The sequence below is a fragment of the Onychomys torridus genome, chromosome 13, assembly GCF_903995425.1.
Source record: "Onychomys torridus chromosome 13, mOncTor1.1, whole genome shotgun sequence".
NCBI lineage: Eukaryota > Metazoa > Chordata > Mammalia > Rodentia > Cricetidae > Onychomys > Onychomys torridus.
The window spans coordinates 27,663,630-27,684,192 of record NC_050455.1 but is presented as its reverse complement, the minus strand read 5'-3'; the positions used below and the strand labels follow the sequence as shown (position 1 = coordinate 27,684,192).

The 20,563-nt window shown below is 49.2% G+C and overlaps 1 protein-coding gene across 1 annotated transcript; it reads right to left on the bottom strand.

Moving 5' to 3' along the window:
• Positions 1-4,386: 4,386 nt before the first annotated feature.
• Dele1 (DAP3 binding cell death enhancer 1) lies at positions 4,387-19,323 on the bottom strand. The gene is made up of 13 exons (XM_036204703.1): positions 19,172-19,323; positions 18,194-18,308; positions 17,991-18,108; positions 15,246-15,393; positions 13,957-14,115; positions 13,585-13,673; positions 13,387-13,483; positions 10,540-10,682; positions 9,257-9,415; positions 9,078-9,170; positions 6,801-6,960; positions 5,505-5,732; positions 4,387-4,787 (listed from the first exon to the last, which is right to left on the bottom strand). Exons 1-12 carry the CDS (start codon positions 19,200-19,202, stop codon positions 5,506-5,508), a joined length of 1,539 nt encoding a protein of 512 aa, XP_036060596.1. The 5' UTR covers positions 19,203-19,323; the 3' UTR covers positions 4,387-4,787; position 5,505.
• Between the last annotated feature and the right edge of the window lie 1,240 nt (positions 19,324-20,563).

Below are 20,563 nucleotides of genomic sequence, written 5' to 3'. Positions count from 1 at the left end.
GCCTGGTAGGCCAGACTAGCCTTGATGTCACTGAGACCTGCTTGCCTCTGCCTCCTGGTTGCAGGGATTAAGGGCGTGTACCATCATGCCTAGACACTTCAATTTTTATTTTCTTTAGCAGGGGTGGGAAGCCCACATAGAAGAGGGCTTGCCTGTGGACGTCAGAGGACAACTTGTAGGGGGTCAGTTCTCCCCTTCTACTACATTGGTTCCAAGGATCAAGGTCAGGTTGTCAGGTTTGGGGGCAAGCATCTTTCCTGCTGAGCCCCCCCTTAGATCTGTCTCCTCTTTCTTTCAGATAGTCTCATAGAATAACCTAGGCCACCTTGGAACGTACTATGTAGCCATGGACTTGAACACTTGGCAATTCTCCTGCTTCAGCATCCTGAGTAGTGTTATTAGCTGTGTTAGCCACTACACCCGGTTTCCATCACAGGTTCTTAACCTACGGTGTCTGGGCTTCAGGATCTGTGAACGGCTAAACCGCATGCCGAGCAGGGATGGGGTGCACTCTCCTTTGGGCTGGAATAGTGTTTTCATCAGACTGTCGAAATGGACTTTGAGTTCACTAAGATTGAGGACCACTGTAGCCCTCTTGGTCTGTCCTAGGCAACCCTGCAGAACCCAGAGAACTCCTGGGCAATGGTGTTTTGTGTGTGTGTGGGGTGTGTGTGTGTGCGAGGGCTGGTGCTGTATCCTGCACCCCGCATCCCTTCCTAGCACGCTGACACCAGCACTTTTCCCCGAAATGGGCTCTGAGCGAGGCAGTACATATGGTGACAGAACTGGGTGTGCTGAACAGGAAGGTTACAGAAATTTCTTGACATCAGCCAAGATGTCAAAGCTAAGGCTTTGGACATAACTTGAAACAGTTTCCACCAAGATGGGCTCTGTCCCCTGGGAGACAGAGAGAGAGCAGGCGAGCCAGCAAGCACTCAGTTAAATGTCGTCTTAATTTGGAAAGCACAGAGGGGCTTTTTTTTTTTTTTTTTTTTTTAAATCAATAGTCAGCCGTTCTCCAGCACCGAGAGTGCAATGCAGTGTTCACTCAGCCTGGGGGCAGCTCAGAGATTGACAGGCAGCCTCCCCATCTGTCACCCAACTTCAGCTTGGCAGCTCACTGACCCTACCTCTCCTCCAACTGAAACAAGAATGAGATGGCAACGCTACCCTTGGGACTCTGGAGGGAACCAAATTCCCAAAAAAAGACAGGATGCGGGAGGAGGGAGACTTAGTATAGGATCAACTTAGCACATCCTATTTACCTGCCAAGTAGGTCAGTGTTTTCTAGATCCTCCGAGGAATAGTGTATACTATGAGGGCAATACAAATACCACTCAACAAACTTGTTAGAGTCAGAATCTCTCACTGTAGGCCTTGAACCCAAGGCAATCCTCCTGCCTCAGCATCTCAAGTGCTACAATTACAGACATAAGCCACACTTAGCTATATTTTGTATTTCTTGAACAATTTCTTTCTTTTTTCTATGAAAGGGTGTTTTTATTATTTTCTTACATAACATCTTAATGAATACGCCATTTGCATCTTCTCAGCTGGCAAGTGAGACAAAAGAATTTCCTCGATGCTTGGAAAGTTGAGAGTCGTCACCTGTCTTTGGGGGGATTCGGTTTCTTACGGTGCCTGTGATACCAGTTGTAGTCCTCTGGAAGAGAAGAATGTGTAGACTTCTGACAGACACTAGATAAAGCTCCATTTTGGATTGGAAATAAATGTTTCCAGATAGTTCTGTTTGATGTCACCCATTTGACTGCTGATGCCATGATCCTTATCGGGTAATTTGAAAAGGATATTGTGAGGAGAAATCGCTTCTAAAATCTGTTTCTAGGCACACAGAATTTCAAACCTCAGGCCAGCCATTTTGCCTCCTCTTTTTTCTTTTTTTAAAGATTTATTTATAGCCGGGCTGGTGGTGGAGCACACCTTTAGTCCCAGCACTCGGGAGGCAGAGGCAGGCAGATCTCTGTGAGTTTGAGGCCAGCCTGGTTTACTGAGTGAGATCCAGGAAAGGCAAAGCTACACAGAGAAACCCTGTCTCGAAAAACTAAAAAAAAAAAAAAAAATTTTTTTTTTTTTTTAATGTATACAGTGTTCTGCCTGCATACATGCCTGCACACCAGAAGAGGGCACTAGATCTCATTACAGATGGCTGTGAGCCACCATGTGGTTGCTGGGAATTGAACTCAGAACCTCTGGAAGAAGAGTCAGTGCTCCTAACCGCTGAGCCATCTCTCCAGCCCTTCTTGAACAATTTCTAAGTGTCAGAAGTAGCATAATGATCATAGAGAGGAGAAAGGCATAATCTTTCATCCATCCACAAAACAATTACTTAATGCACCTACTATGTGTAGGCTTGTTGCTGGGCACAGAGCAGATGTGTTGAATACACCTTTGCTCAGCATCTACTAAGTTCCCAGCACTCTATCAGAATAATGATCTGAACGGTTGTATTCCCACCACAGCATCATGGCTTCCAGGACAGAGCATCAGTACAGTTTTGCTCTAAGGTCTCATGGCTGAGGAACTGGTTCCATGGCTAGGCTTGGAACCCTGTATCTGCCAGCACACAAGCTTCCATGGCCCTGCTGTGGGGCCACCTCCCTGCTCTCCTCTCACATCCTCCCTCAGGGCACCGATGAGTCATGAGTAGAATTCCAATGGCAGAAGCCTAGCGGTTTGAGGTCTGTCCATGAAGCCTGTCCCCTGGGGCTGTACTGAGAGTGGCAGAGACTGAATTAAGGCCACCTGCCTGCACAGCCTGTTTGGCCCCCACTGATAACACCACTTAGACTTCTACCCTTCCCTCTCCCCAAGCAGAGGCTCTTCTTTCTGAGGCTGGAGAGTTTAGAAATACCCCACCTCAACGTGACTACCCAGTTTGTGTTTGACTCGGCAGGGACTGAGTAGGACTGAGGACCTCGCAGCACCAATGGCAGGACACCTCGATCCATTGTTTGACTGACATGGTTGGGGAAGCAAGAGGAGCTCAGGGGACCCAGATGACTTAACAGCTGCAGGGTAGGACCCCTGAGAATGCTTGTGGTGACGTTTCTCAAGGCACCCAGGAAGGCCACTGCCTCCGTGAAGAACCCTGGTCTTACTGCCGGGCTTCCTGGAGCTCATGCTGCTGATGTGTGCGGTGAATCTATAAAAAGGGGCCGTCTGGGCAGTGCTTCTCAAGCTTACTCGACCACAGAAACCTTTCTTATTTATTTTTGCCATAACGGTTAGTGTACTGCAGGGCTTCAAACTCCAACCATGGAGCCCACACCTTGCTTGGGACACTGCTCTGAGTGCTGGGAAATGACCGGGTGCCCACGGCTAAGGAGCACGGTCTGTGGCTGGCATCATATAAGGTGTCCAATAGGGGTGAGGATGGTGTTATGGCAAATCTGGGAGGGAAGCAGGGAGCAGGAGAGGTGCCCGGGGCTTCAGGGGAAAGAAGGTGCTGGAACAGCATAGCTAAGACCACAGAGAAGTTAGGAGAGGCAGGGGTGGACCGCAGAAAATGTGAACACTTATCCCTCGAAAACCCTCCCATCTCTGAACAGACCATGCTGGCTAGGCAAGGGAACAGTCACAGGGTGGGGGTGAGGTGGGGAGGGCTGGTCCTCAGTTCCTCCCACCCCCCTACCCACAGCCACATTTCTGCTATTGAACTTGGGCTAATTTCCAGAAGCCAGGGAACAGCTATTCACAAATTCAGTAATTGGAGTCATTAGCGTTGACTCAGAAGTCATTTTTTTTTCTAAGTCTCTCTCTTGGAGAGCTTTTAAGACCCTTTAAATTGGTTAATGGAGAGTTTAGAGATGAGGATGGAGCCTTAGCTTTCAGCTCCCCCTGCCTATCTCCTTGGCTCTCCCCAACACACTCAAGGGCAAGAGTGAGGAGATAATCCACCATCTGTTTTATTAAACACTTGTATATTCCTACCTGACCTTTCCCAAAAAGGATTCACAGTCTCGACTCTCTGACTCCAAGACTCCAGGTCCTAATCTCTACTGATACCCCCACACCTGCAGGGTGATGATAATGTTTCCAAACAACACTGGGAACTGGGAGACCAGAAGCCTGGGCTGGAGTCATGATGTTTTTTTCTTCTTGTTTCATTTTTGTTTTTTGAGACAGGTTTCTCTACGTAGCCTTGGCTGTCCTGGAGTTGAGACCAGGCTGGCTTTGAACTCACAGACATCCCCTGCCACTGCCTCCTAAGTGCTGGGATTAAAGGCAATCACTCCTGGGGGCGTGGTGAATCTTGTTTTGTTTTGTTTTTCGAGACAGGATTTCTCTGCATAGTTTTGGTGCCTGTCATAGATCTCACTGTGTAGCCCAGGCTGGCCTTGAACTCACAGAGATCCACCTGGCTCTGCCTCCCAAGTGTTGGGATTAAAGGTGTGCGTCACCACTGCCTGGCCCCTGGTGACTCTTAAGACCATAGAACCATGGGCATCACTCTACCTTTGGCACCTAAGCAAGGACACGGGCCCTTTCTGCAGTGAAATGGCTGTACCTCAGTCCTTTGAGGCAGGAAGGCACATGCTACTGTCCTTGGTCTACACTTGAGAAAATAATGTTAGAAAATCAGGTCACTGCTTCCAGGTGGCACAGCCAGGCCAGTGGCAGGGCCAGAACCTAGGTCTTTACACGCTTCTTTATGGTGCTGGGGAGAGGCTGAAGGTTCCAGGAAGGTAAGTAGCTAACTGGCCTCTTCTTTGGGATTCAAGGTGTGATCTCTGAGAACTCTTGCGCTCCATCTTTCAGGTGGAAGTCTGAAGAAAATGCAAACAGACACATGTAAGCATTTAGGCAACCTCTCCCTTCCACATCAAAGATGAAGATGATCATTGAGTCCATTGGGGATAAACATGGCGAGAACGTTGCTAACACTCAGGATTCTCCAAGCATCAGCCACCCGTGGGAACGCCTCCACATTTCCGTTACTTCCGGATTTGTGCTCCATTTGACAGGATGCTTTAAGTCAATATCCTGCCTTTTTTTTTTTTTTTTTTTTTTTAAAGGTTAGTTTTGTACATAAATGCAAAAGAACTATAGGCCAATTTGCTCATTACATTTGGCATTATATATTAAACACATTACTAAAGGAAAGCATCTTGATTTACATGCCATGTGAAATCTTGTCAACTACCAGGGGCATGCACACATCAAGAGTTACTGGCAAACTATAATATGGTCTGAGGTGGGGAAACTGAGGCACAGGAACAGAGAAGTTTAGTTATTTGCTCAAAAACAAAGGCAAAGGTGACAAATAGGGTTTCTGGGGTCACTGAATGAGTATTTTTTTGTGTTACTTGAGAGGCTACCAAATGGAAAAAAAGACAAATTCACTGATTAGCCATGCACCTCAAATAGGTGGGCACCTGAGTACCAACTGGAATTGCTACTCTAGGAAGGGATACTAACACCCAATTTTTGCCACCCAATCTCCAGTCCACCCTCTTCCTAGCCAGGGCTGTATTTTATCTCACCTTAGCCGAAACCCAGTCTCATGAGACTCCTTTCCAAGGCTGGGATAGCCCTGCCGGGGGCTCCATGGCTGGCTCCAAGATGGCGACTTCTGCAGAGGAGGCCAAGGTTCCCAGTGCTTGAAGCATGAGGGAGGCCTGAGGCACCTGCCAACAGGGTGTTCAGGCTGCAGAGGGACGGGCTGGAGAAAGACTTCAGTCCTGCCATGGCCAGGCTGCTGGGCCCTGGGGCTGCAAAGAGAGGTGCAGCCAATGTTTATTCATGTGGTTCTCCTATCGGATCTTTAAGATGGGGTCTCTACAAAGTCCTAGAACTCACTATGTAGGCTACACTGGTCTCAAACCCAGAGATCCACCTGCCTCTGCCTCGAGTGCTGGGATTAAAGACGTGGGCCACCATGCCTGGCAGGGCAGGACTTCTTTTTTCTTTTTCTTTTTCCCCCAGTTCCTTTTTTTAAAAAAATATAAGATCTTTATTGACAGATAATTCACACAGTATACAATTTTCCTGTTTGCACAATTTGATAGACTTTAGTCCAGCATCCTCATAGGCCCATGACACTATCACCACTTCCTGTTTTAGAACATCGCTGTCTTCAATTTCTTTCCTTTTTTTTTTTTGAATGCTGAATGCCATTTATTGAAGGAGGGAGGAGGTCTTAAATACAGGCTTACAGCACAACGGGAGAACCCCGGAGGGCAGAAGTTCACTTCCGATGTTTTGCAATCTTGCATCTAAGCTGCTAAAAGGCAGGACTTCTTAAAGGACCTGGCTCTCCCCTGGCATTGCTAATAGGCCCCGCCCCAGTGACTCAGAAGTGAGTGAGGCTCTCATAGCCCTAGAAAGAACCTCAGTCAGCCTCAAGACATTGGCTCCCCCAAAAAATCATGATGGCAACCATCACTTACTGTATGCTAGACTATGCTCTGCTTTATTTTTAAAGGCAGTGTCTGGCTATGTTACCCAAGCCAACCTGGGAATGAACACCTTAGTATCCCAAATGTTGTGATTCCTGGCAGGCACCACCATGACTGCCTCTGCTAAGCCCATTATTTTCCTGAAATGTAGTGCTTACAACAAGCTAAGGACTTAAGCTGTACTGTTCCTCTGTCAGAGAAGACACCAAGGCTGAAAGGCATGGAGCCCAGTTCAGTGACAGCAGAGGTCAAAACACAAGATAACCTTGCTCTGAAAGCTGGGCTTCTAACTACCAGGACGGATCAGGGGACTTGGGGCTACCACCCTTTGTTGTCACAGGGCACTAGGCTTGGAAGGAACCAGGCCTTGGCTTGCATTACCTGCGGCCTCCACGTTAAAGAGGGTCCGGAGCCTCTCCTGGGCGGGTTGGTTCCCCAGAGCTGCTGAGTACTGGTAGCACTTCACAGCCTCGCCCAGATTCCTCCGAACGCCAAGGCCCCGCTCATAGCATATTCCCAAGTGGAATCTGCTCTGAGAGTCCTAAAGGAGAAGACAGACAAACGGAAGAACTGGAATGCATAGCCAGGAGGGAGGTGGAGTCAGGCCTTCATCCGTGCGGCCTGCCACATTCCAAGCCCTCAACTGTGACATGCTAGAGGCCCAGTGCTTGCCTAAGGAGTTAGGTCCCTCTGCCTGGGGAGATTCCCCCCACCATTATGAAGGCTTCTCTTGCTGGGACTGGCTGAAAAAGACTGCGGAAGGGTTCGTCCCTAGATGGGAAGGACCCCTGGAGGTAAGCTTTGGCCTCTGACAGACAGGTCCGCCTTCCTGACTCCACCTGAGAGGACTGTAAAACAGAAACCACAGCACAAGCATGTCTTCTTCAGGGGCTCTGCCCCTTGCCTGTGGCTCTGGGCTCTGTCTCCTCACTGACAAAGCACTCCTCTGTGAGACAGAACAAATAGGCATTAGAGCCTGGCTTGCAGGCTAGCCTTCCTGGCTTCCAACCTGGGTGCCTCAGTCCCCTCACTGATGGAACAGGGGTAACAGAAGCACTCCCTACTTAGGCTGTCTGGATGAAAGGTGCTCAGGACAGTGCCACCAGCATCAGACTCCCCTCCAGCTTCTCACACCACTGAGCTCTCCTCCCTTACTCTTATCATATTTAATCCCTCAATTAAAAAAATTCTAGACTCCCAACCGTGGTCATGGTCCCATTGCTCCTTTATGCGCCACAAGTTGCTGCTGCATACTCTGTCCCTCTTATGTGACATGAAGGCCAAAGTCTGTAATAACTGCAGTAGACTTGGAGCTGCAGCAGGGCAAGACATAGCAACAGGCATACCTAAGACCTAACGAGACCTGGAGAGATGGCTCTACGGTTAAGAGTACCGACTGCTCTTCCAGAGGTCCTGAGTTCAATTCCCAGCACCCACATGGTGGCTCACAACCATCTGTAAGGAGATCTGGCGCCCTCTTCTGTGCACATAATAAATAAATAAATCTTAAAAAACAACAACAACAAAAAAAATAACCTAACAACACTACTCAGTCTAAAGCCCCTAGTGACCAGCCCAGCTTCCAAAAGGCTGGAGTGGAAGGGCTGTGTCCCAACACAGCGCCCCACAGTGGGTGGCAGACACCCCTTTGTGCACCCCTTTAGCATGCTGGTCTAACCCTAGCAGGCCAGGAGGCCCAGGGTGTAGCCAGCATGTAGACGCCCACTCTTCCTGAGGAACAGTCACTGTAGTGTAGTAACTGGCTGGCGCTGGCCGCCTTCTGCTGTACTACAGACACAGCACAGCACAGAGTGGCTAAGGTAAGTGTCCCGATTCAGTGATGCTATCAGTCTGTTGGTCAGAGAACAAAGAGAAGCAGCAGTGTCCTGCTCAGGAAATGACACTGTGCACACTGCCTGCTCCAATCCAGTATTCTGGACCCTTCCAGGTATAATGGGAATCCGGTGAACCACAGATCACCTTGGCATTTCACAGTGATAAAGAGCTCTGAGATTGTCTACACGCAAAACATCTTTTTTCACTTAGTGCTCCTGAGGTCCAACTAACCATTCCCCTGGCATTCCTCATCAACATCCCACAGAACCAATTCCCTGTGGAACAAACTGGGCTATGTCACTTGAATGCCAACACCCAGGTCAGACAACCCAGTATGCCTCTCTCACGTGTCTGACTTCCCAGGCCACCACAGGGACTGGTCACGGGTACAGCTTCGAGAGAGTTTGCACACCTGTTGTCTTGGTCTGATGCTCCCACTAACCCTGTGAATCGGCAGTTAAAGTGGGGATTATTATGCTTGTTTTGAAGGTGATGAGACTGGTCTGAATCAAGAAGTGATGGCCCGATATGGGGTGAATGTGTAGCAAGCAACAGGCTGGGTGGCTGGTAAAGAGGAGCCCTGCTGTGCACACTTCACAATGTCTGAGAGCAAGTATTCCCACGTCAGCTGAGTGGTATCCCCACCTTTAAGCTCAGTATCCCAGTGGCCCTGTCTAAGGTCACATGGTGGGAGCCATGGCTTGGCTAGCCCAAGGCTCCTGGAAAATATATCATGATCATAGAGCTCAGAGCCCAGTTCCCAATCCCTTTTCTTATCAGACCTGATCCCCAACATGCACAGACCAGAGATCTCATACGCACCCCATTGCTGGCTGCCAGCCAAAGGTATTTCACGGCTCTCTGCTCATCCAGGTGTGGCTCCTTGGTGAAAAGCACCCCAAGGAACGCTTGGGCCTGTCAGGGAGGAAGGAAACGGGCATCTTAGTCACTTCCAGGCTCTGCCTACCTCACTGAGAACAGACCCCGCCGGGGGCACTCACCTCGGTCAAGCCAGAGTCTGCAGCCTGCTTCAACATAGACACTGCCCTCTGGCCCTCAGGGTCTGACAAAGAGCCTGAACTTTGCAACAAGCACCGGGCATAGCGGTACTGAGCCAGGCTGTGGCCCTGGGTGGCGGCCAGCCTGTAAAAGAGGGTAGCCTGGGGAAATGAAAAATAATCAGTCTGCAGGTAATTTGCTTCTTCCTTTGAATGAACATTTAAAATAAATACATAACCATTATAGGTTAGTCAAGTAAATGCTGCTAAGTCAAATTTAAAAACAGAAACCCAAAATACAAACGTAAAACCCCAGGATATCCTGCCTCCTAAAGAGCATTAGGACTTTTTGATCCATTGTCTTTTTGAGAGGAGTCTTGATATAGAGTTCCTGCAGCCTGTTACTACCTCTATTGCCCAGATTGGCCTCAAATGTGTAGAAATCCTCCTGCCTCAGCCTCTAGAGTGATGGAATTATAGGTGTGTATTACCATGTTCAATTAAGATCATTCTTTGTAAAAATTTAGTGTATAGGCTTCCAAGTTTTCCCCCCATGTATATGTGATTCACTCTGTACACACTGTGTATTCATTTACATATGTATGTGTACATGTGTATACATTATATATTTTTATTTTGTTTTTATTTTGTATACATGGGTGTTTCGCCTGCATGTATGTCTGTGCACCACATGTGTGCAGTGCCTATGGAGGACAAAAAGGATGTCAGATCCCCTGGAACTGGAGTTAGAGGTGGTTGTGAGCCACCATGTGGGTACTGGGAATTGAACCCAGATCTTCTGAAAGACCAGGTAGTCCAATTTAACTGCTGAGCCATCTCTCCAGCCCTATACATTATATTTATGTATGACTATATACTCATACAGTGGGAGAGACATATCATTATATTATGAATATCTTCCCTGTCAATATAGCTCTGATATATCATTGTTAAGGCCCCGTAGACATAAAAGAACAAGTTGATTTTCCCCTTTCCTTTCACATACAGCTCAACAAAATATTTTATACATGACACCCTTGCATACTTACCCTTCTATCTTAAAATTAATCTATTTATCAAGGTGTAGTCTAGGCTTTGAGAGTACAGTTACAAAGAAAGCAAAATGCCTGCCCTGCCTGAGTTTGGAGTACATTTCTATAATTTACGAAAGCTTACTCTGGAATCATAGCTGGGCTCCAATGAAGTCAGGGGCAGAAGATGAACTATTAGCCACTTCTGTTTACTACTTGTTTTTGAGCTCCTTGGGTCTGGGGGTGGGACAGTACCTTGCCGAGGTCCCTAGGGGTGCCTCTGCCATGCTCGAGACACAAGCCCACATTGTACTGCGCTTTGCTGTAGCCACGGTCTGCGGCCTTCTGGAAGTAAGAGAAGGCTGCTGTGTAGTGCCCTGTCTTCATGTTCTCTGTCCCTGTAGAAAGCATGAAGCACAAACACACTTCCACTGTGACCTTCCTTCCACGTGCTCAAGCAGACCCTCAGGTTGCTTGTCTCCTCCCAGAATCCCTCTTTGACTTGTGCTGATACAGGTGTGCTGCATTGACTTCTCCAGCTGGCTCACTGGTGCCAGAGACATGGGGGTGGGGGTTGGAGGTTTGGTGCCAGAGATGGGGTGGCTGTGCTTGCTTATGGGCTAAGAGTTCTGGTTGCCCTTTGGGAACAACCCTTCCCCTGGGCTGTCAGTCACATGCCTGTGCTCTTCCCCACCACTGAGACTTTGTCAGGAGCATGAATCTTAATCAGGTTAAGAAGATTCTCATGAGACAAAAGAACTCTTATGTGTTCTGACAGCAGCAACCTGGAGACACTGTCACGGCTGGCCCCTGGGTCTCTGGAGCTTCATGATCCCCATTCCCCCTGAGGCTCGACAGGTCAAGAGATCCCAGAGACTCTTTGGTTTCTGTCAGCTAGACAGGGTTTCCACTGCGCACTTGCACTACACAGGTGATCTTGCTCAGCTAGTCTTATGGGTCAAGGAGGAGCCCTAGCAGAAGACAGCCAATGCCTGGCTGACATCAAACTCCAAAGCCAGGGCCCGCTGCTTTGCCCAGGCATTAAAGAAACGGGACCGTACAGGCAGGACTAACTTTATCAGTTCTCACATTTGCTCAGACTGGCTCCTGCCGGAAGCCCCGAGTTCTGCCTCCATCACCAGGTCTCCCATTGTTTCTCCTCTAGAACCTTCAGACCACACTCGGGGTTGAAACTCTTTTGAGCACTTTCCTAATATACCAAACCTTTGTCTATGGACACAGCTGGTACAAAAGAATGAGCCCCGTCTCCTCAATTATACTGTAAAATCCTCGAGGCAGGCAGAACAAGAACGGAGAAGTAATTTTGCATGGGATGAAAATTCTACATAAATGCAAAATATGATTATAGCTTGTGCTGCCTTTGTGCTCTGCCACAGGGCTCAGCACTTGCTGAATAAATGAATATATGAATGGGGGAACGGGCAGGAGGGCTCTGAGAGAGTCTGCCCTCAAAATCACAAAAAGAAGCTGCATTCCATTCTGCAAGCAGAGTTAAACTCACTTCCCTGCCTCCTGAAAATCCTCTGTCCTCGGAAGGAGATGTGACGGGCAGAAGCCCCCACCCGCTCACCAGCAACCTGGATTCCCCCTCTCCTCTGGTCTCTGCTAAGCCCTCATCACATCCTCTTAGCTCTCAGCAAGTCTTCCTGCTGGTCCCACGTCTCCCTTCCGGCCCCCTCAATCCATGCTGGTCTGTAAACAGCCACACAGCTCTTTGGAAGGGTAAGTCCGATCACATGACCATCCTCTTCCTGCTCCGGTGGCTTCCTGTCTCACGTAGGAAATCCCTACTCTCTTCCTGGACTCCGAGGGCCGTAAGCACCTGAGCTGGCTACTGGCGGTTTCTCTGACTTCACCCTTCTATCTTTTCTGTGATCACTAAGTTCCGGCCAGTCACCTCTCCTTTGTCCCTTAACTAATAAAACTCAGCGCTGCCACACACAGCACCTTAGCACTGGCTTCTCCCTCTGCTGGAGAGCTCTTTCTCCAGATGGGAACAAAAATAGCTCAGTCAGGTTTAGCTCAAGGGTCTCCCTTCCAGCATATTTCTACATGAAAAGTTGTTCCTTGCCCAAGTTAGTAAAACATCCCCTTCAATGTCTTCCTAACATTTATCATCTGAAATTCTGTTTGTTCATTTTTGTTTTGTTTTGTTTTTTGAGACAGGGTTTCTCTTGGCTGTCCTGGAACTCACTCTGTAGACCAGGCTGGCCTTGAACTCAGAGATCTGCCTGCCTCTGCCTCCCGAGTGCACCACTATACCTGGCCAGTTTACTGTGTACTATCCTTCAATTCACATGTGAACACCATGGGCATAAAGAACCACCATATCTCCAGGACACAGAGTAGGGGCTAGCAAAGGTGAACATTCAGTAAATATGCTCTGAATGAACTCCAGCCTCTCACCCAAACAACTACGAGGTCCCAACAAGTGCTGCTGGGAATCCAGGGTTCCATCTTAGATGGCTCGAGACAAGAGCCAAGTCACCACAGAACCAGGACAAATAGCCAAGTCATGTGGAGTTCCCAGATTTGATAAGGCTTCCTTCCCATTATGCACTTGGGGCCTGCTGCAGACGGCAGGAGCCTGTTCTTTTCTAAGCATGGCAGAGAATGCTGGGTGTCCTTTAAAATTTTCTAATGCCTACACAGGACAGGGTTTTCAAAGAAGCACATGGCCTTTTAGCTGAAGACTACATTTTTCAGCCTCCTCCTATAACAGATGGCCATAAGCCTACTTTGTGGCTTACGTACCTCTATAAAGGCCAACTTCAAGGTTATGCCCTTGGAGGCAAGCAGTGGTCCTCTAGCTTGCTGAGTCTCTCCTCCCAGCTGCTAAGAATATACACAGGAAGGCAGGAGCTGGAATGACTAACACCGAGCTCAGGATGGGAGCTAGCTTTACCACTGGCTGACTGGCTGAACGTCTAAGTGTAAGGATGGATCCTGGACCCCACTGCGCCACCAAGCCACATCTGGTCTACCTACCTGGGAGAAGATAAACACTCTCTACTCTGACTGCATTCCACCCACCCCTTTCCCTTTCCCCATCCTCCTGCCTTGAGGAGGGGAACCAGGTACCCAGGAAGTTGAAGGCAATGGCAACACTGAGCTGAAAGAGTTTCTGGATGGAAGTCACAGCTTCCTCGAGGGGAAGAACCTTGGACTTGTCTTGTTCCTGGGGAAGAAACGGAAGGCAGCGTCAAGGGATGGTTCACTTGGATCTCCGCCGGCCCCAAGAGTGGAGTGGGCGTCCAGGGCACCAAACCTGGACCGTACATTTGTCTCTCCAGGAGGGCAGGCCTCGGGTGCCTTTGCCTGGGATGCGAAGTCCCCGCTGGCATGCAGGAAGTCAAAGTCACTGAGCTCTGCAAGGGAGGGGCCAACACTCGTCAGTCAGGGAGAGAAGGATGTGACTTCTCCCTTCCTTTCTCTCCCAGTCTGCCCTATCTACGTCAATAACTCTCCGTCACCCCAGAAAGCAAGAGGCCTCACAGGGACGACAGCCAGACACACAGAAAACCAAAGTCCACCCACCAGCCCCTCCCCCTCCTGTGGGTGTCTGTCAGGTCCATCTACCCCCTCCCCCTCCTGTGGGTGTCAGGTCCATCTACCCCCTCCCCACTCTGTAGGTATTAGGTGAGGTCACACCTTCTTCAGGTAGGTTCAGAAGGCCAGCTCTCAGGGAGCCATCTGAAGGACAGGACTGGGGCTGAGCTGAGGGTTCTTCCTGGCCCAGCCTTGGTTCCCTGAGGCCAGTGTGCGTAGGAGCTGGGCGGTCAGGCCTGGGAAGCACGTGCCTCCGAAGTGCTGGAGAGAGCCAGCAAGAAGGTCAGGTGAGAAAGAAGGGGATCAGCTCTTTGGGGGCTGGGAGCACTTGCCAGGCAGTCCTCCCTGAGGTTTGGGGAGGCCAGGGGAAGAACTGTGAAGTTCCTGAGACCCCTCCCTCCCAGGGTTCCTCTTCTACTCCCATTGCTGGCCTTCCTCTACAGCAGCAGTTCTCAACCTGGGGGTCACGACCCCGTAGGTGGCTTGAGGTCATAGGGCAAACACAGATGTTTACATTATGATTCATAACAGCAGCAAAACTACAGCTATGGAGTAGCAACAAAAATAGTTCTGTGGTTGGGAGTCACCACGACATGAGGAGCTGTGGTAAGCAGTTGTAGCATTAGAAAGGTTGAGAACCACTGCTCTACAGGGGTCCATACTTATGCTGACCTCCCATCCTGAGCACGAATCACTTGAATTCTCCCAGGGGCAGGGAGTGCCTACCTCACTCACTATTGCAGCCCAGCACCCAGCTTTCTGCTTCATGCTCACCCAAGACCTAATACTGCAGCTGACAAGGACCAAGCGCATACTATGTGTTAGGTGCTGTGCTAAGTCCTTGACACGTGTTAACTAATTTGGTCTTCCCAAGGAACCCCATTATTATTATCATCCCATTTTACGGATAAAGAAACTTAGGCATTGGGGAGACTGAAAATGGTTTCTTCAGGGAACACAAGAGTAGTTAGGAAGCAGTAGTGAGGGGTTAGAACTCTTAAAATCTGACTCCAGAGCTTTGATCATGTGGCTATATGCCTTCTGCACACAACCCAGAATACACTCAACGGTTTCAGTTACTGACGAGTGACTGCAGGACTGAACCTAAGTGGTTGACCAGTGGGCAGGAAGCCACACCCAGGGTCTAAAGCAGCCTAGGTGTGGGGGCTTCCTCTCTGGGAGGTGACAGAAGGACACTGAGGAGCACTGAGGGCAGGCACGGCCCACACCCAGTGTGGACAGCCCTTCCCCACACTCCTCTTCCTCTGCCTTCAGATAGGAAAGGCAAGGGGCTGCTGATGGCTCTTTTCCTGAGGTGTGGCCAGAGACACTTCCTGGCCCAGAGAAACTCCCAGCCTGCCCCTGTTGCCCCTCGAGGATGGAGAACTCACAGGAGTGTGGGTGCCACCAGGAGGAGGAGAGGAAGCGGTCCAGGGGACTGTGCCAAGGGCAGCGGTCAGCTGGCTGAGGTCCTGCTACCAGGGGTGCGTGGAAGTGGATCTGCCTCGCCAGGTGCAAGGCCAGCACGGCCAGAGTGCCCTGAGAAAGAAAGCAGCATGTCAGGAGCCCAGCCCCCACCTGTCACTCATCATCTGCCAGGAGCCTTTCCAGACTAAGTGGGGCAACTTCACACCATGTACTCCCATAGCACTGAACCCGGCCTTTGCTGTTCTGTAACCCTTTTCCATCATTCACTTAGGGTCTGTCACTCCCTTTTAGTTTGTAAGCACGGCAGGGGCAGGGCCCACGGACCATGCACATACTGGTATCCCTGGAGCTCAGGGCAGTATTATGTGAGACTAGGCGCCTTAAAAATGCATGCTGAATGCATGTGCCAGCAAGTGACAGAATAAAAGGGTCTAGGCAGGCAAGAAGATGCTGTGGTAAGTTGGAGCTTGGCCTAAAATACAGGGACAAGTCTGTGGTGGTATTGTGTTACCTGAAATATTGTGTGTTCTCCAAAATAAACTTATCTGGGGTCAGAGAGCAGGACGGCCACAATATTAAACATGAGGATACGAAGTGGTAGCACACGCCTTTAATCCTAGCATTTCAGAGAGAGAAATCCCTCTGGATCTCTGAGTTCAAGGCCACAATAGAAACAGCCAGGCATGGTGACACATGCCTTTAATCCCAGGGAGTGATGGCAGAAAGTAGACAGATATATAAGGCGTGAAGACCAGAAACTAGAAACATTTGGCTAGTTAAGCATTTCGCTGGCTCAGGATTTGGCTGGTTAAGCTTTTAGGCTTTGGAGCAGCACAGTTCAGCTGAGATCCATTCTGGATGAGGACTCAGAGGCTTCCAATCTGAGGAAACAAGACCAGCTGAGGAACTGGCCAGGTGAGGTAGCTGTGGCTTGTTCTGTCTCTTTGATCTTCCAGCATTCACCCCAATACCTGGCTCGGATTTGATTTTATTAATAAGACTCTTTAAGATTCCTGCTACACAAGTCCCCAACCAACCACAAGAGTGCACACGTACAAGTGGAAGTGTGAAAAGGTGTCACAGAACAGCTGAGCTAGCTCCTACCCCAGGAGTTGCTTGCTCACCTCTATCATCTGTGCTGGAGACACCCTAACACTTCTTTGTTGCAACAGGAACTATGTAAGATAGCAAGTTAAGACAGACAGTTCCTGTGCCCTCATGACATTTGTACCTTTTGTTAAAAGAGACAAAACCTAAACACACAGAGAAACAGATACAATAACCTAGCAATTATGCAGAACACCAAGAAGAAAACAGATCAGAGGGTTACAAAGAGCCTGGGAGGGAAGGGTGCTAGGATGATGACTGGGCTGCAGCCAGAAGGAAGAAAGACAAGGCACCGTCACTAGGAAGTCAAGGTGAACGGTTTTGGAGAGAGTTTGTGTGCAGGCCACATGGGTAGTGGCAGCAGAACCTAGAGATGACAACAGGCCCTTGGAATTGAGATCCAGGTCCCTAAAGGAATCCATGTAGTTCTGACCTAGGGCTCAGCTCTGACAAAATGGAAAAAGATTCCCTTCTCTGTGGTATAATCTGCTTCCAGTCCATAGAAACCCAGACAGCCACGTCTATGTCACGGAGACACCACAAGTTCAGCTCTGCTGAGGACACCAAATTACAGGTTTTAAAAAAAATGTGGCTGGGCAGTGGTGGCACACATCTTTAATCCCCTTACCCAGGAGGCAGAGGCAGACAGATCTCTGTGAGCTGGACACCACACTGGGCTACAGAGCAAGTTCAAGGACAGCCAGGGCTACACAGAGAAATGCTACCCCAAAAAACAAAAAGCAAGGCCCAGACGGGTCAAGCTACTTGCCTACTGTACCAAGCATGAAATACCAGGTTGGGATATGGCAGACCCAAGAGTGATATATGCGTCCATTTCATTCAGAATAGTGTGCAGCTGCAATCTCTACATGGGACACTCACTGCCTGTGGGGTCAAGATTCTGCCCTATGACACCTAATCAGTTCAACAAATATTTACTGAGCAAATATTATACATTGGGCTCTGAATTAGGTGTTTCTACAAGACATACTAGGTGAAGCAACCATGGTACAGCTTGAATGTCAGGCCAGCAAAATCTGGCTGCTCTACTTAAGAGCCATGTGACTTCAGGTATATTACTGATATTCTAAAGCCTGAGTGTCCTTGTATAGGAAATGAAGGTTAAATTCCCATTCCAAGATTTTTGCAATTTTTTTTTTTTTTTTTGCCAGAGCTGAGGACCAAACCCAGGGCCTTGCGCTTGCTAGGCAAGTGCTCTACCATTGAGCTAAATCCCCAACCCCCGATGTTTGCAAATATTAAATAAGATAATGTGTGCATAAGAGTTCATGTTGGTAAGTCACGGTGTCTATCAATTTATATCATTTATGCTAAGCTCCATGAAGGCAAGAATTATGTCTTCCTTGTTCTCTGCTCTGTCTCTAGTGCTTAGGTCAAACATGTCAAATAAATAAAACCAAATGGAGAATAAATGCATGGCAGAGGCTGGAGGGATGGCAATGTTTCCACAAACATGATCAGGTTTGAAGACCTCACTATATGGATATAATCTTGACCTTGTTTCTAGACTAGGACGTCCTCCCATGCAAGATCATTCTCCTCTATGCTGAAGGTACAGGATAGGGCTGGGGAAGCCTTACCCACGAGATGGCATCCCGAAGAGTGTTTGGGGAGACATGAGCAGACATCCAGTGGAAGGCATCTTTCCACCTATGGCACTTTGGGTCTCTGTTCTTCCTTGGACCATAGGAGCCTGACCTAAATTACAATTAGAGGCTGTTAAGTTCTGTACAAAATGGGAGCAGGAGGCCACACGTGACAGAATGTTAAGCCTCTCTCTCACCTGTCAAGGCTGGGTTTAGGAAGCAGTGGGGTAGTGAAGGTTGTCTGAGGCCCATCTGAACTGGTGGGTCTGGGTGTTACTCCTCGGAAGCCAGGTCCCAGCAGGCGGGGGAGAGCTATGGGAGCAACAGCAATGGGCTGAAATAAAGATAGCCTCAACAATCTATCTTCTAGTCTGTGAGAGAGCCTTACCCCAGGAACCCAGTTATCACTAACATCTATCTGTGCAGTGTTTTTGTTTTTCTGGTGCTGAGGATGGAACTCAGGACCTCCAGAATTCTAGACAAACTCTCTACTATTGAGAACCTTGCAGAGGTTCTTAAACTAGGGTACAAGACAGAAATCTTTTTTTTTTCCTTTTTTTCTTTTTTGGTTTTTTCGAGACAGGGTTTCTCTGTAGCTTTGGAGTCTGTCCTGGACTAGCTCTGTAGACAAGGCTGGCCTCGAACTCACAGAGATCCACCTGCCTCTGCCTCCTGAATGCTGGGATTACAGGAGTGCGCCACCACTGCCCCGCTAGACAGAAATCTTTAGAGTAGTAGGATTCCCAAGGTAACACCCCCAAAACTAATAAAGTCAGACCCCTCAGAATGAAGCATGTTTATTTTGAAAAGATTCTCGCAGCGTTCCAACACTCTCCTATGAGTGGCAACTTCTGTTCTAGAACCATAAATCTATAGACACACATTCTCACTATACTGAGCACGTGTCTCTAAATTCTTCCTCTTTCCATTGGCTTTCTTTTATTGACTCCTCCCCTTCTAGAGCTCCGCCCATCTCCTTGGGTTTAAGCTCCACCTTCTCCCCACTTTGCCCTACCTCGTCTCAAATTCCAAGGGCTCCCGACTCGCCCCCTAAGCTCCGCCTTCCCTGCACCTAGCCCCACCTACTGCCGCTACGGCTGTCTTCCCGCGGAGTGCGGCTCATTGCAGTTCCGAGGCCTGGGCCTGCCGGAACTCGCCTTGCAGATGACCCTTACCTCGCCCCAGGAGCCCTGTCAGGCGCCACATGTCGTGGCCAGCACCATAGAGAGCTCGCAGCCGAGAGAGCAAGGCCGAAGGACCGGACAGGGACCAGCGCGGCCGCTGCGCAGTCCCCAGAGGCCGAGTCCCCAGCCAGCCAATCAGCAAGGAGCCTTGCCGGAAGGATGGTGCTCCCGGGAGGAAGTGGTGGAAGGGGCGGGCTTGGCGCTGGCGAGGTGAGATCAACAAGGACGTGCTGCGGGGCCAGGGCCGAGGTGTCCTCTGTCGCCATCGCAGGCGCCGCGGAGGTGCCCGTATCCGAATGGCGGCTGGTTGGTGGACCGAAGTCACCAGGGCAGGGTTTGCCTCCAGCTTCTAGCCCGGTTTTCTCTCTTTACGTTTAGGCTGGTCGCTTTCAGGGGCAGGATTGCGACCGGACAAGAATTCCAGCACAGCACAGATAACAGTTGTGAAAGGCCTTTTTTCCCCTTCTCAGCCATAAGCATTTGTTTCCCGAGTAATCTCACCAGAAACCCAATTTACAGGCAAAGGACATGTGCTAAACCTCTTGTGCAACCCCAGTGGCATCTGATTTTACTTTATCAGATTATAATTCCATCCAAAGAACCACCCTATAAATTTGCTTAACAAAAGAGAGAGAAGTTGGGTGGTTCTTCGCAACTTTTTGAGATGTAACTTAACCACCGAAGATATACATGGCTAATACGAAGAGAATTGCGATTCCCCTCGAGGAGTCATACTTAAAACTATTGCCTTACTGTGTTTCCCTGTGCACCTTCTAAGCCTCATGCTTACGCCCATGTTAAAGTTATCTTTAATACAATCCCAGCTCCTCTTCATCATAGTGGTCAGTCCTGAAATTCTTTTCACCCTCTAAGGCAGGAATCCTGGTTTGGACTGGTCAAAGTCTCTAACATTAGGAGAGCTCAGACTGCTGAAGGTAACTGTGTGGCGCTGTTTTCCTGTCCCCACACGGCTGATACTCTGTTGTCTGGTCCCCTGTGCAAGGATCGGATCAGCTGGAGCAATCAGGACTACTTTTTCCTCATGCAACAAGCTGAGGCTTTTGAGTGGCTGCTCCTTTCAAAATACGCAAGGATTCACAGGCCCTGGTCAGTCAGAGCCCTCCAGTTCAGTTTCAACCAGAGTCAGTTTTTTTGTAAACTGGTCCGACTTTCACCGCTCTGGAGTTCTATGGGGGGAAAAAAAGGTGTTCAGACTTCCTCCCTCCTTCCCCCAGATATGTGTTTTTTAGGTGGGTGGAAGTCTCTGGGATAAGAGTACTGGGTGTACCTACGATTAGACCCAGGCATGTGGTAGGAAAGTTGTGTTTATCTGTTAAACGATCTCGAGCCATATGCCAGCCACCATTCTAGGATCTGAGAAGA